We start from the raw sequence: 16,479 nt of genomic DNA on the forward strand, positions 1-16,479 counted from the left end.
TTTTAGAAAATATATGTTTGTCCGTCTTTTTTATATTAAACACGTACTCTTTTCGTTTGACGAGCAGACCACTGATGAAGTCCTTAGCATCGTTCGATATCGCGTCAAAAGCCTGATCCTCGAGGTCGTAGTCAGCTCGAGTGATGTTGGCGAACGTTTCAGCGTCGTTGTCGCCCATAAACGGCGACAAACCGGTCAATCTGAACATTTTTAATTAATTGTCATTTTATTTACAGATAAATAAATAAATCAATTTTTGATCGCTTACAAAACATAGCAGATCACACCGACGCTCCACATGTCCGATTCGGTGCCAATCGGCTCGTAGCTTATAATTTCCGGTGGAATGAATTCCGGTGTACCGAACAGTACTCTGATCGGTGTGTCCGGTTTCAGAGTCTGAGCTAAGCCGAAATCGATCAACTTGATCTGGTGGGATGTTCGCGTTCTGCACATTATATTCTCCGGCTGTAAATGTGATAAACATTCGATTATTAATAACAAACTAAAGAAACATCTTATTTAACATTTTCTAACCAGAATTCCTTACTTTCAGATCCAGATGCACCACATTGTTTTGATGCATATATTCAACACCCTCGCAGATCTGCCTCATGAACAATATACTGTCCCTTTCAGTGAGGGTGAAATCGTCTGCGACAACCCTTTCGAATAATTCACCCCCAGAAATACTGGAAAAATGAATTTATAAGGTGAGATAACAGAAAATTTGTAGAATTTCAATGATTCGATATAATCGACTTACTATTCAGTGACCATTACAATTTCTCGAGGACTCTCGTAAGCAGCAGCGAGAAGAAGAAGCTTCGGATGTCGTAGCATGTTCATGATCCTGATCTCTTCTCGAACTTGTTCCCTGTCCTTGCTTTTGATCGTCCTTACAAATTTCGCGGCGAAACTCGTGCTGGAAGATCTTTCGATGACCCTCTTCACGACACCGTATCGTCCTTTTCCTAATTCTTCCAATACTTCGTACCGATTGTTGAATAATTGCCCATCTTCCATTTCCACCAATCGGGCCTCGAAGGCTGCTTCGAATTCTTTCGAATTTTAAAAGAAACCAATAAATATCTTCCTTAAAAAATATTTTTCTTATAACTATACACGTTTTTCTTATACCTTCTTCGTCATCTTGTAAACACATCTCCCCTTCCTTCGGGATTCGGACGAATTCTGACTCGTCACCAGGTTCGCTGACACCGTGGATGTTCTCTGCTCTGACGCGAAAACGATATCTTTCCCCAGGTATCGGTGCGTTCGTCCCGGAAGCTGGTGCCGTGAGACTCAACGAGAGACAGGATTCCGCGATCCTCGTCCACGTGTTTTCACCTGGATGGCTCATCTCCACGGTGTAACCGGTGACCGTGCAACCTCCGTCGTAAGGTGAAGATCGCCAATTGATGGTGACAGTTCCTGGAGAACAGCACACGCTGGGAATACCCGCTGGAGGATCGGGTGGTCCTGGAAAAATTTAATCAGATTGAATTTTAATTTTTAGTTTAATTCGCCACTGACTCTCGTATCAATACGAAATTAACGTTATTTAAAATTTTAAATAGTAGAACCAATCGTCGATGACCCCTATAGGAGGTGACGCGACAAAAACCTTGTTACGTACACGTCGCGTTGAACTTTTTCACGATCGTTTTTAGAACTCGCGCTCGCCGACAAAGAATGCCTCGAGGACGAAGCGATCGATAGCCGTTTTGAAATTATAAACAATCACTTTTCAAACTATTCTTTCTCTTTTAACCTGATTCCTCAATGTTCCATTTAACCGAGAATGCGATCTTCTCTGCAGCATAGAACACGTGGAGTCATGTAACATGCAACACGTGAGATCAATTACTCGAGCTTGTCAGATAATTAAATAAATTTACGTATAAAAAGATGCGCGAGATTTTATACAAAATTTTGTATATCATATCCGTCAACACTCGAGTAACAGACAGTTCATTATCACCCATTTTTATTACCCATTGTTTATATTTTTATCTTCCTCTTCTCGATCACTAGACAAACGAAACTGAACTTTGGCAAATTGAAAATTTCTTCGATGATTCGATTTCAAGTATCATTCTAAAGGAAATATCGACTGGCAACAAGCTTGTAGTCGCGCTTCCTCGTCACTGGTTCGCGTGTATCGGTACCCTGAGGAAGGAGGAAGAAGTGAAGAAATAGATGGTGGGGGAGTAAAAAGAAGAAACAACCGAGGAGGAGTAACACATTATTGCGCGACACGTCACGTGAGACTGTCGTCTGCCTTGTACATAAGAAGCGGAACTGGACCGTGTGACACGCGTTTACGCGCGTGGAACAATGCCCGTTTCTGTTCTAAATTGGCACAAAGAGTCGCGGGAAACAGTGAATCAAAGCAAATGCTCGATTTAACGTAGTCGAAAGTTTTGTAGAATTTTTGTTACTTTCACTCGCTGGAATTTCCTGCGTTTACTCGATTAAACGAAACCGACACTTCGTTTAACACTTTGCTAATCTATATATGTACAGTGCGTAATGTCTTTGAAAATGGTCGCGCTGGTACTATTCAGCGCATGCGCGCCTAACAATAGTTTTTTCCGACTTTGTTAATCTATATTTCAAAAACGTGAATTTCCCGAGGAAACGTTATAGGTAATTAGTAAAAGGTTAAGAGTAGTTGCAAGACCAACAATGCATACGATGCGTCATGTTATTCAGCATAATCGTATTCAAGTCTCGTGTTCTGACTCGTAACAAGTCTCGAATTTAATTCACTGAGATAACCCGGAGTTACTAGTCTGATATCACTAACTATCTTTACTCTTGTGTAGTTCAAGTACAGATGGTTGATTTATGCTCGTTAGTGTGAGCGATATAAAGAGTTTAAACGAGTGATGTAAGACAGCTTGTTTCGTAGTTGTGTAAATATTAATCGTTTGGTAGTATATCTACTCGGAACATCTATGTATACTATAATAGATCGCCTAAAGGAGCGTTGTGCTTCTATTTATAGGATCATGGTAATTTTTACAGAATGCAGCAGTTAACGAGTTGACTGCCATGGGAGTCGCTGGCGCCTCGAATAATTAATAAAGGAAAGGAATTCTTTGAAACTTGGGCTTAACATACCTTCAACAGCAACGCTGAAACATCGACGATCTTTCCCAAATTCATTTTCAACGGACACTTCATATTTCCCTGCATTGTCGGCAGTGACGTCGTCTGATATCAAACAGGAAACTCCACCGCCATAGGTGATGGCAGTCTTTTTGTTTGGTGTCAGTTCTCGTCCCTTCGATAAAAATTGTTAAATTTAATTAATTAGTTGTCGATGATTAAACGAGACTCTATGGAAATATTTGCAATTGCAAGTAGTACAAACGATTATAAGCAGTTACATTGATAAGGGGATTAGTGCCGCGTTTAATTACTATGAACTTGATAACGTTATCAACTCCGTTGAGTATTGTATTTGCATGTCTAGCCTGTTTGTAGTTTGAAATATTCATTTACTTTTCATGTTTTTCTTACTGTTTATTATCTTCATTTATTTTCCACTGATTTTTAATAAGTCGGAATAAGAAGTTGTTACTGTTGAAGACGCGATAGATGATTAAAATCAGGGCGGCCCTGGCGGCCGCCTAGGGCCCTCCATAAGAATGCAAGAAGAGTAATGTTTACTTGAATATTAATCGATGTAAATGCAAATCTAAATTAGTTATACAAGCTTTAATGTTAATTTTATAAATTTTATTTGAGGTACTTTTTTTATGCGAAGGGACTCGCCTTGGACCCCTGAAATCTCAGGGCCGGCCCTGATTAAAATATAAATAGTTCCCGGTAACGAAGCTATTTCTCAAGTATTCGACGATTTCATTAATTCAAGACGAAGAAACAGAGCGTTCCTTGTCCATAACAGTAACTCTTTTAATCATTCAAGAATAAAATTCCTTATATTTTCCGACGTAAACATCAAACAAGCTGTTCGATTCAGTTAGAAACAAGAGAAGCATATTTACCGCTCGAAACCATCTGACACGTGGTTCTGGATGACCTCGATACGTGACCCTGAGGACAACCCTGTTTCCTGTGAACACCGTCACGTCAGCTGGTACCTTAATTATACTCGCCGCTAGGAATTCCTTTCTCACAGAATCCACTTTCTCCGCTTTCGTCACCGTTTCTTCGTCCTTCTTTGAAGCCTCATCCGGTTCTTCCGGCGCGCATTCCATGCATATTATCGGGGTATCATCGTGTTTATTACCATTATCCTGGCTTTGTTTCCTACCATTTTCAGTCTTACTAAAATCAGAATTCGTCGACGTCGAACGCTTCTCTTCGTCATCCTCTGAATTCTTCAAACGAGGTTTATCTTCGGGAGGCGTTTTAGTAGCTTCTTCATCTTTTGAGGATGATGAAACCTTTTCATCTTTTTGAATCCTCTCCAAGTTTTTAGAATTTCTTTCTTTCTTCTTTAGTTTATTTTCCGAAGCTTTTCTGGTGTCTGGAGAAAATGGACTCGGTGTGTTTCTTCGAGTTGGTGCAGGAGACGATCGTTGAGGATTCGATCTCAGAGGTAACGAAGATGATCTTGATCGCATCGGTGACTCGTTGCGTTGATTTTGTGATAGGGAGGGGACGTCTCGTGCCGTTTTTCGCAGAGAATTGTTACGAGTGAAATTGCCTGGGTTTGGCTGTGGTTTTCCATTTCGAATTTCCGCCTGTGCGTTATTGCACTTCGACGCGGATTCTTCGATATTGCGGACGGGTCGATTTAATTGCAATTGTGCTGTGCAGCTAATCGATGGCCCTTTTCCGATCACGGATGCTGTGCATCGAATGTCGCCAACGTCTCGAGCAGACACGTCCTGTATCCTTAGGATGCTTACATTGTCGTCCTGTTCAATCTGAGGGATGAAAAATTTCAGTAAAAAATATAATGGATTTATTTAGTTTTTATTTCCACGTGTTTTTGGTCTAACGTACCTTACACCTTGGATTTTCTTTAACATCTTTTCCATTGATCGTCCATGCGATTTCCATGGGTTTTCCACATTGCACTCGAGCGCAGAAACACGCAGTCTCACCTTTCGACGTGATAACAGACAATGGGGTTTTGGTGAACTGCGGTGCCAATTTCGGAACACCTTTGTAATCTGTTCTCAAAAACAGGAAACGTTTACAGTATTCATTTCTGAATTACTTATTCGTGTTAATTGATCGTCGAGGTGACCAACGTGTTAACGAATCTTTTTCAGAAAAATATGTACCTTGAACAGCAAAGAGACCGTTACAAGACGCTTCTCCGAAATTGTTACGAACAAGGCAGGTGTATTCTCCAGCATCTTCTGAACAAACGTTCGACAACCTAAGAGCGATTCCACCATCGCCATATATTATGTATTTACAGCAATCGTTGTCAGGTATCTCGCGATCGTTTTTCAACCAAGTGACTGAAAAAGGTGGAGTGCCTAAAAAAAATTAATAGCTCATTATATTTATATTCTTTTGCAGGTGGAAACATTTTATAAAAAATATACCCGTGAGCCTAGTTTGAAGCTCGTAGCAATGGCCCTCCATTACGATAGATTCATCAGGAAGGGATTGCAAAAATTTTGGTGCATTTTTGTCAGACGTAGACGGGTCGTGGGGGTCAAGAACGATCACCTGGAATAATCGACAAGAACAATTGTAAGTAACTGTAAGTAAGAACAATAGAATGTCAGTATATTCAGGTGTTTACCTGACAGGTATTTTTCGTGGAACCAAGGACGTTCGTTGCCACGCAGGTGTATTCACCCGCGTCACTTGCTTTCACTTTTGAAATTTCTACTTTGGCGGTTTTACCATCGAAGTATCTTTTTATTCGATTCGATCGTTCCAACGGTCGTCCATTTCTTGATATCATGAATAATCAAAAATAATAATTATTTCTTTGAATTAACTAATAAAGGATAAATTTGAATTTTACCTGAACCATGTTGGTGTCGGACTCGGCGTTCCTCTGATGCTACAATCAAGATATAATCGTCCATTTATTCTACTGGTAGTGTCTAAGAGGCTTCGACCGAAAGATGGGTAAGTTCTGGGCGATGCGCTCCTGGTTCTGATGGTTCGAGACACTGGACCAAGTAATTGACGATCTATTTGAAACAAAGGCATGTGAAATATTATTAATCATTATATTATTAAATGTTATTTACGTACTTATAATTTCCAGACGAGCACTCGCTTCGATGCGACCGTAATCGTTCTCCGCTATCACTCTGTACAACCCTGCGTCCTCTTGGGTAACTTCGACGATCTCCAATATTTTAACATCGTCTCTTTCTTTTATAGAGATCCTCGCCGTAGGGGTTACCGCTAGACCATTCTTGTCCCATTTCACCCACGGCGTTGGATGACCCACCACGGCGCACTGGAATCGTACGGTTTCACCTTCCTCGACGACCCGGTTGTGCGGAACCGCGTAAAATTTCGGCGGACTGATTTTTGGTCGTCTCAACATTGATCTGCTTCGCGGTAAAAGTTGCGGAGACCTCAATTCTCGGCCATCTGTAAAATATTTTTTATTTCAGGTTCTTCGTTTTCTTGGAATATCGTTTGTTCCACGATGGATCACTATGAAATATAATTTTTCATAATATTTATATTAACATTTCTACTTACGCGACACGGCTGGAGATAAGCTTCTAATCGGCGTCGATCGCGGCGTCGATCTCGGTGTAGATCCTGCTGACAACAAACCTGCAGGCCTCGTAAGTCTTTGGCACAAAACATTTTCCTTCCCCTCAGGAACTGGAACATTATGCAATTTTTTTTTTTTATGAAGAAAAACACGTCTAATCAATTAAGAGTAATTTACAAGTTGTTTTTCATTTCCTTGTTACAGATTGCTGAATCGTAGGCGACGAGCAAGTTCCTTATCGTCGAATTTTAATAAAACTAGTCTCTAAGTGTATTGCAAGAACCAATTTGCATCGAACATACGGTAGCAATTGAAAAACATTGAAAACGAAGGTTTTCCCTGCTTTTTATATTTTCTTATCAAAGTGATTGAGATTTATGTATCGAATTACCATCCACTATTAGACACGCCGATGTAAATGCTTTGCCGAGGTCATTGTAAGCCACGCAGGTGTATTCGCCCTCGTCTTCAGGATAGACATGTTGAATACTCAAACGAGCAGTTTCTCCGTCGAATTCTGACGAAAAATCCCCGCTCATTTGTAGAATCTGCAGAGACGATAGAAGGATGTTAGTAATTTCAAATTCTTTCAAACTTTTCGGACACTTTACGGATGGTTTCACATCGGGATGAGGTTTAACCCCCTGTCTACCTTTCCTCCGCGTTCCCATCGAACAAGAGGTGCCTCCGGTGTAGCTTGAACTTTGCATTCAAGGGTGACAGCATCGCCATCGCAACACCTGAGATCCCGAAGCTCTCTCGTGATCACCGGTAAAGTCAGTACATTGCTGTCCATCAAAAATTATATTTTACACGGGACGGTTAATCAACGCGATAATATCTTTGATTATAACGAGTTGTTTCGTTGTTTCGTAAAACACATGACTCGACACCGTTCGACAAACTCACCCGTGTGTAACCCCTGATTTCTTCATCTTCTCCTCTTTACCTTGACCTAGAATCACAATCGTGGTATTTGTCTAAATCGTTCGAAACGCGTTCGATTCTTTCCTGAATGTTAAACACATACCTTTCGCGTATATCTGCAAAGAAATCACGGCTTTCGCCTCCCCATGGCAGTTGCGAGCTATCACGGAGTAGGTTCCCGTAAAGTCGAGTTTCGCATACGGTATTTCCAGACGATACTGAGGTCCTTCGCCGACCAGCCTGAACTGGGCTGCGTCCCTGTAGTAGTCAGGCTGTAAACGAAGTGATAGAGATTAATTAGAGAAACGTAGGAGGCAGAAAATAAATCAACGTTCAAGATATTTTTCTGCAAGCTCAACCGTCCTCTAATCATCTCGCGATCCATGGATCGTGCGTGTTCGCCACCGACACGCATTTTATATCATCGTGTTTCCAAATGCAACTTTTTACTGCTGACAATGAAAACACGTAACACGAGTGCGTGCATGAAACGTCCGACATAAATCACGTCTCCGGCAGCGAAGAGTAACGGAGGAACATTTAAAGTCGAAATTGTTTTTACCCTCTTTAACGGGAGATGGATCTCGAGGGGAACGTCCTCGACCCCGATACCGGTATTTCCGTCACTGTTACGCCCACATTGAGATCATCCTTTGTGATTCATGGCGCCATTATACAGGGTGCACTTGGACAGGTAATATCCGTCGGATAACGGATGATTCTACGTGCAAAAATTATTGCTTCGTTTTGGAGATGATTCCGGTTCGGTTTCAGATACATGGAAGGGGTTGAAATCGAAAGGGTTGAAGTTGTTCTAGATAAGATAGGGAGAAGGTGAGAGATGGAAAAGGAAGGACAGTGATAAAAAGGGAGACGGGAAACGTCTTCGGCATGGTTCTAGTCCATATAGGGAGCGAAAGTTGAACAGATCGCTCGGGACTGATCTCGTTGCTCGTATGACACAAGTGCCAACGTATATTATCTTCTTTTTTTTTTTTTTTTCATTACTAATTGCACGTCTCCCGACCAGACACGCCCTTCTTAAGACTTCGTAAAGGATTAAAGTGGTCGGACAGAAAGGCTGGATTGTTCTTTCTCGTTGATTTACGAGCTACACGGTACGAACGTTCAACGGCACCTTTAAATTACGCTTAATTGTTTCGATGCCCATGTAAGTCGTAAATTTGCCATCATCTCGTTCGATTGATTTCACGGCTACAATTTCACGGGACGCGAAGCTTTCACGGAGAGATGAAAACGTTCGATGGCAGGGAAGGCAGATGAAGTTCTCAGAATTTCTAACACTAGAAGTCGATTCGTGACATAATGGACCGTCCGAGAGTCATCTGTCTTTCACCTGTCGCCGGTTCGCCTACGATGAAATTTATGCGGACGACACTTCCCGTTACGGAACGGAGGCGCCGTAAATCGAATCACAGCCGGCTACTGCAAGGACTTCTCGCAATGTCATCGTATATAGATCTATATTTACAGTTGGAGAACAGATTGACGACGAGAAAGATTTTAGACGATTTCTTCGGAAATCTACGGCAAATGTCTTCTTCGTGCAATTTTCAAAGATGCTACTTTCCGACTTTCTAATGGATGACGATTTCATCGAATTTTCAGCCAGTTTCAATATTTTAAGAATATTACAATCTATGTTAGAGGAGATTTAGGAAGTAGAACTAGGGTGATGAAAAATGTTGAACCAACGATTCTCTGCGCGATATCGACACACGTTTCTCCTCGTTTAGTAGCTGCAGTCGCATCGAAAACCGAACTTGGACGTATTTGGACGCGTATATTCGCAGTCACCTAGCGTCACGACTCGGCCAACAGGCGCTGATATTAGCGCTTGAGCTACGACCGGTTCGACGAATGTCCTAACGAGCTCCGTAGAGATCGAAGAGTGACTCATGCCCGTGGGGATTTACGGCTTCGAGATCTAAGAAATCGATTAGATCCACGATGATATTTCAATAAAGTAGATCGAACGTTTCTTACCCCCGGCGCAAAACTAGGCCGATATTGTTACACGATCAGATACGAATTTCGATCAACTTACGATAGTAAAGCTCTCGTATAGTAGTTAATTGAGTATTACGAAATGTGTAAATACCACGTTACGATGCATAAAATTGATTTAGACACTATGTAATTTTGTTCATTTATAGTAGACGTTGGTACTATTTGTACACGGATTGATTTTAATCAACGTCTTGAGAAATTACAGGTCATTAATTGATTTTTGTAAAATTATAAATTCATGTAACAGTGTTTTCGAAATTTGTTGGGTGGCAATTTGACGCCTGCTACAGTTGGGCATTGTATTTACATTATATCTAAAGTTTCCCTTTATGCACTTTGCGGATGCATTTGCAGTGAAAAGGTGGTGTATTTTAGGGACTTTAGTCCCTCTTTACCCCCGGAAAATTTTCGTTCCCGTGGCATTATATTTATTTCAAAAATAACAAAATATTTAATGAACACCATTTAAGTTTTATATGAGGACAAGAAGAATTTAATTAAGATTTTAATTAATTATTCACCTCATATCGGGTTGAGTAATACCGAGTATTATTTTATACTGATACATAAAATTGAATACGATATTATGTTATTCTGTCGATTTGTTTTCTTATTCTGTCACTGGAGGTGAAGCTTGATCGAAGAGTGGAAAACTCCTCTACAGGAAAGATAACGCAAGTCAAAGGGATCAAATAGGAAATTGCATATTTTAAAATGAATTATTTAAGCAGAAGGCAAACATAATGAATCAAATGAAAACAAATGTTTTTTTTTTTGCTTACGCTTCGAGTGTCCACATCGAATACACCAATTACAAAATAGGACGAGCAGCGGTGCAGCAATTATACTGAAAATCGAGACCACTATCTTAGTAAAGAGGTTTCCAACGAAAATTCAGAGTAATCGGGATAAGAATTATCCATGTCACTTCGAATCGATGGTAAAACGATGATCACGAGAGATCGATGGAGGACAGAGTGGCTTTACTCGTTCGCCAAAGACACGCAACGACTGTTTTGCCGCCAGTCCTTTTGCACTACCGATCCATCGACGAAGAAAGCCGACTTCACGATGAAAAGTGGGGAGACTCATTTCTGTACTCTTTTCGATAATGCATATATCTTCCAATGACGTGCTTACCATATACGACTTTGTTTTTCCGGTCACCGATCACTTCCGGTTTCCTTTTCGACTTAACCCGCCGCTGCGTTTGCGCGCATCATCTATTCATTGAATTTACCTTTCAGATAACAAAATTAGGACGAAACACTTTTACCTATCCAAAAATTTGGTCAATTAGAAACTGTAATTCTCTTTTAAATGAATTTTTATTTGGAAAAGAAATAGAAGAATTCGAAGGATCTTTTTCGATGCCAGACGAATATAATTCATCGCGATAATATGACGTCAATATGTTTAAAATTACAGGTAATTGATATTCGTTGATCGTAGTTTCGTATATGGCATCGCTTGGAATAAACTTGGAAGAGTCATCGCGATAGAGTATCGACGAAAACGTGAATGAAACGTTCCGAGGAAATATAAGTCTGAGATTCGAGAATTATAGAAACATTCTAAAATGCTAAATAATCTGTGATTTCTAAGTTCAGTTTACTCTAGCTTTCATTATTTCCAAGATTTTCCAAAATTATACCTCCTTCTGTAATTGACAAGGGAGGAACTTGAATTAGCATCCCATTGGAGAAGCGATACTGCAATTGGCGTACAAGTAGCAGTGTCCATTTAATGGTCAGACAAACGCGTTCTCCCAAAGCGTTCGAATTGTCACAGGGACAATCTCAGCGGATTAAGCAATAAATTTCTTTCTTTCTCTTAGCTCGGGTGTCTAACCTCACGTAACTTACTGTTACCTTTTAAAGAGCCGTCGGATATCAATGCCGTTTCCACCGGCGCATATAATGCCTGGCCCATTTATGGGCATAATGCGGTATGTTACGTTGTCATTTCTTTTTCGCAATCACCTTGACCCACATCATGGGATCAACGTAGCATTAGGGACACGTCATTTCACCCATTGCGCAATGATTCTCTCTTTTTTTATTTTCACGATTTCGCGCGATCAACCATCCGTCGAACTTGTCGATTCGTTTACGCGTACCCTCATCGGCGTTTTTTTGAGCCTTCATCTTATCTCTTTTCGCCAAGCGCATCGCGTAGGATGATCGATCGACGAATCAATTCCGTTCGTTCGATTGCTTTTAATTCGATACGAAAAATGTATCGAGTCATTTCAATTTGGTCAATATGTTGCACTTTATATTGCATTTCAATTACGTCAAAGTTGGGTACAGATTGAATTTCATATTTAGGTAGTTTTTCTTGAAATTGAAAATACGATTCACTTACCTTAAGAAAGTCGCGCAACCACATCACTTCCGGTTTCGGATCACCGACCACTTCACAGGATATTATCACAGCATCACCCTCGATAGCTTCGGTGGACAGAGGTTTCGTAACGAACAATGGCTCCTTCGAGTATCTGCAACGTGTAAACAACAGAATAATTAATTAATAATAGTTGCTGAAATTGATTTGTTACATAAAACTCACGGTATATCGGACGAAGCCAGTGTCACAGTTGGCACTCCATCGAGGGACGTCTGTTCACCTTCAGTCTCAGTGCCAATAATGGACACCCTCGTAGAGGTCTCAGTATGGCCAACTTCGTTGGTAGCTGTGCAGCAATAAACACCAGCATCCCTTGCGGTTACCTTTGCCAAGGAAAGTTCAACGGTACCATCATGGTTCAGGGTCATTACTGTTCTTCTGCTGGGACGAAGACGATTTCCATCACGATGCCTGGGGAGACGATGCGAAAAATCCTCTACATGACTGCTTTTTGTAATTTTTTTTCTAACCAAAAATCTTTTTGTATATTTAGATTCTTACCACACCACACCGACACTGGGATACGCTTCGATCTGGGCCGTCATTCTTAGATCTCCACCCAATTTCACCGTATAAGCAGCATCGAGGCCGCATAAGAATTCCGGGGCTATGTAAGCACGAATTCCTTTGTCCACGATCAGGATACATCGACAGGACACCGAACCATTCGCATTCTTTGCTGTGACCATGTAACAGCCGGAATCTTCTAGCGTGGAATGAATGATCTCTAGGGTGTGGAAGTTGGAGTCGTCGTCCCAGAATATGTGGCGCTCTTCAAGGATAAAAGAACGTCCGTAAAGCGATCTTTCAAGAATTATTCGGTACGTGTACATTCAGGAATGAATACACATCGACTTTCGTAACACGGAAATAATGAGAAAGAATTTTAAGGAGTACATATATCCACACCTTTGTACTTGAATAATTCTGGTTATAAAACTGAGCTGACGTAATTGATTTAACACATTATGAAACGTTCTTTATAATTCTTTAGAAAAGTTGATTTACCATCTTGACGAATCTCTGTGTCGTTTTTGTACCACGTAACCTCTGGAACCGGCTGTCCTGTCACTTGACAAGTTAATCTTACGGGATACGTGGCTTGAACCCTCCTGTCTCGGATTCTCATGGTAAATTCTGGTGGTCGGTCTTCCGTATCGTCTCTCAAAAGCCTTTATACAGGAAATTATCGCGAATCATTAGTTGATACGAAGTAAAAATTAATTTTCTTCTAACGATTTTTACCTTGATTTCAGTTTTGCATCGGCTTCGATGATCTTCGGATCATCGACGACGAGCACTCTGGCGAAGGACGACGATTTTCCAACCAGATTACTTGCCTCGCAAACGTATCTTCCATTATCACTTTCCTGGACCTTTTCAATGGTAAGCGAACACCTGGATCCATTATAAAAGATCGAGTATCTGGGATCATCATTGGGATCGATCTCTGTAGATTCTCGGTACCATTTTACATCTACGTGTGAATCAACTCGAATCTGCGAAATTTAACATTTGTTCTATTTTCATTTCATTGTTAGGTAATTAATTTAGTTCGTTTTTAACCCTCATAGATTGTTTAGGAACGTTGGAATGCAAAGGGTGAATAACAAATGGGCTGAAATAAAGGTAGAAACCTAATAATAGTACACTTACCTCGCATTCCAATTTGACTGTCGTTCCTTCGAGGACCTTGAGCTGACCTGGCAAGATCTTGGTGAACTCCGGAAGATCGACGGTCTCACTGACCCTCACAGAGTTCGTCATCGTCACAGACTCGCCCCATCCATAACGATTCCTTGGTGTCACTTGGAACTTGTATTCGCCTCCTGGCTTCAGGTTGAACGCGTCGAACGCGTTGATAGGTGTCATTCCCAGCTAATTAAAAAATCAACAAATTCGTAAAATTTAGAAGCGAAAGATCGAGGATAATTGAATAATATCAAATTGAAATATTTCTTACTTGATTCTGAGCTCCTTTAAAATTGTTAAGTTGTAACAAATTTTTATTAGAATAATTTAATTTTACTGTCGCAAATTTAATTAACACGTTTCATTAATTATTTTTAGGATTATTTTATTAGATAAATAAAACGGAGATGGTACCTCGACCCATCGTGCACCACCGTCGCTTCCCAATAACCAAGCATCAACCCTATAGGCGATAACAGGTGCTGGTCCTCTTCTTTCAGCTTTTCCCCAACTTAATGACAGCCAATTTTTTCCTCCATCAACGACGACTGGTTCACTGCTAATAGGCCCTGGAACATCTGGAAAGAATCATCGTTCTTTATTTCATTTCCATGTTAATTTCAAGGGAAGTTCAGTCTTAGATTCCTACAATAGGATCTCGATAATGGGCAGGTAAGAAGATTAAAATTATTAAGAATAAGATCGTGCGATTTTTTAACTTAAATCACCAAGATCCTATTGTACTCGAATCATCGAACATTTTTCAGATTTTGTACACCATATTTGCCAACCTCTGTGACTATACAAATATTCAAGAAATTCCACGATCAAGCAGTCCTTCTCAGACCATGATCGTCTAAGACGAGAAATTGTCATTTGCTCGTCATTTTTGTTGACGATACCATGGTCGTGGGGCTTCATTCTCAATCAAATTTCATCTCACAATTCGTCGTCACTATTTCATTCATAAACACCGAGAAAATTCGAACGCAACACCATTTAATAAATTTGTTCAAAATTCTCCAAGAATTACATGCATTGTTTTCTTTACGCTTTCAAGGTAAAGAGAAATCGGAAATGTCAAGGTGCTTTTTTCTTTTCGCTTTCTTCTCGTCGAAGGAAAAAAAAAGTAGGGCACACGAAATAACTCGCGTCCCGACGCTGACTGAATTTCGAATTTTGTGGACACACGAGGATATTGGAGGGAGGCGCGCTAGCAAGGCAAACAAAAATAACCCGACTCAGAGGTGGTTCCACGATTCATGAACGTGTAGGTGGTGTCGTTTCGAGTTTAAAGTTACGTGAGAACCACCTTGTGCAAGTGTGTCATCTATTTCAGCTATTTTTCATTATAATTGATTTGATTATAATGAAAAAGAAAAGAAATTTGAATTTCTGACTTCTAAATTAGAACTCAATGAACGAAGTTTATTTATCGAGCGACCATAAATCCATAGCGTTTCTCCGATTTCCATCGTTTATTTTCATAGTAAAAACTGCTAAACACTATTATCATGATTTATGCTAATTGATCGTAAAATTGAAATGTTTAGAAGTATCGCACTGTAGGTACAATGTGAAATTAATTTGCAACAAGTTCCTTGAATCTAATTTAAGAATCACGATCTACTCTTCCAACATTGGTAGTTTTCTTTTCTTGGATTCGATGTACCTGTTTAATCATGTCACGAGATTCTTCAAGTTCCTTGTGATCGTAATAGATCACGTTTGTTTCGTTTGTACTTGTTATATTTGAAATCTTGCAGCTTGGTCAAGGAACTGTCACACTTGGCATTATTCCAGCCCTGAATTCGATTCAAAGTGTTTATAATTTTCTTTGAACAAACCGCTACGTTTTCACAGAAACGAAATTTATTAGATTGCATGAAAAGAGAATTTACGATTTGTATTTCTACCGAAGAGAAAATTTGTGTTGCATTTTTCTTCACTTTAAAAATCGATGATCACGTTTAAATCAAATATCAATTTGAATCAGCTGTGCAGGGATCCTTTGTTTAAACAAATTTTCGTACAACCAGATGATTAGCCTAAATATTGACGTCATAGCGAACGAAGCCTAAGTCCAGAGTTTGTTTGGATATCGGCCATTAAAAGCTGGGCCAAGTGTACAAAAACTTTAATCGCTGTTGCCAGGCTGTGAATTTCTAATTATAATCGTTTATATTGTGCATGTTGAATTAATTATCATCACTTGACACCTGCAGTGTATCTTCGAGGAAAACATAACGATGTTTTCTTTCGTTGCAAAATTATAGACATGCGTTGTTTAGCTACAAGGAATGATTATGTACTTACTTTTCACGTAGGACATTTCGTCATCGCGACTTTCGCTCGAGATACCATGAAGACTTCCGGTTTCTGTGCGGCTGCTCAAGGTACTCCAGTCAGGTGTTAACGATCTCGCACGTTGTTTCACCTGTGCATTAGAAATTATTTTAGTTTAAAATGAATTTCAATTTAATTTCAAATAAAAATTCAGAATTTCTTGTGTACCTTGAGGGAGAAGAAACTTCTGTCGCAACCGTATCTATTCTTCAGAAGTATGCAATAGGTACCCTCGTCAGAAGGAACCACCCTCTTCAAGGTTAATCTCACATAGTCATCGATTACTTCCTTGTGAGATCGAGGACCATCTGTGATGTCCTTTAACCCTTTCATCCAGATGACTGAAAAAGAATGTTAAATTTTAATTATACACGATACAATGTTCA

At 40.1% G+C, this 16,479-nt stretch overlaps 1 protein-coding gene across 1 annotated transcript in view; it reads right to left on the reverse strand.

The window, feature by feature from the left end:
• The window catches only part of LOC114878045 (titin homolog), a 48,361-nt gene that overhangs the window by 2,636 nt on the left and 29,246 nt on the right, over positions 1-16,479 (reverse strand). Inside the window, exons 21-47 of the mRNA XM_046285972.1 lie at positions 16,262-16,434; positions 16,064-16,184; positions 14,162-14,325; positions 13,712-13,933; positions 13,301-13,554; positions 13,064-13,227; positions 12,557-12,827; positions 12,218-12,466; positions 12,014-12,146; positions 7,719-7,887; positions 7,598-7,643; positions 7,341-7,476; positions 7,080-7,236; positions 6,670-6,798; positions 6,208-6,555; positions 5,972-6,143; positions 5,744-5,897; positions 5,541-5,667; positions 5,271-5,471; positions 4,987-5,156; positions 4,020-4,907; positions 3,130-3,292; positions 1,141-1,482; positions 767-1,061; positions 551-692; positions 269-468; positions 48-200 (exon numbers count right to left, since the gene is read on the reverse strand). Of these exons, the coding sequence (XP_046141928.1) occupies positions 48-200; positions 269-468; positions 551-692; positions 767-1,061; positions 1,141-1,482; positions 3,130-3,292; positions 4,020-4,907; positions 4,987-5,156; positions 5,271-5,471; positions 5,541-5,667; positions 5,744-5,897; positions 5,972-6,143; positions 6,208-6,555; positions 6,670-6,798; positions 7,080-7,236; positions 7,341-7,476; positions 7,598-7,643; positions 7,719-7,887; positions 12,014-12,146; positions 12,218-12,466; positions 12,557-12,827; positions 13,064-13,227; positions 13,301-13,554; positions 13,712-13,933; positions 14,162-14,325; positions 16,064-16,184; positions 16,262-16,434 (5,743 nt within the window). The remainder of the gene's footprint in view (positions 1-47; positions 201-268; positions 469-550; positions 693-766; positions 1,062-1,140; positions 1,483-3,129; positions 3,293-4,019; positions 4,908-4,986; positions 5,157-5,270; positions 5,472-5,540; positions 5,668-5,743; positions 5,898-5,971; positions 6,144-6,207; positions 6,556-6,669; positions 6,799-7,079; positions 7,237-7,340; positions 7,477-7,597; positions 7,644-7,718; positions 7,888-12,013; positions 12,147-12,217; positions 12,467-12,556; positions 12,828-13,063; positions 13,228-13,300; positions 13,555-13,711; positions 13,934-14,161; positions 14,326-16,063; positions 16,185-16,261; positions 16,435-16,479) is intronic.

Source organism: Osmia bicornis, chromosome 5 (assembly GCF_907164935.1).
Source record: "Osmia bicornis bicornis chromosome 5, iOsmBic2.1, whole genome shotgun sequence".
NCBI classification, from domain to species: Eukaryota; Metazoa; Arthropoda; class Insecta; order Hymenoptera; family Megachilidae; genus Osmia; species Osmia bicornis.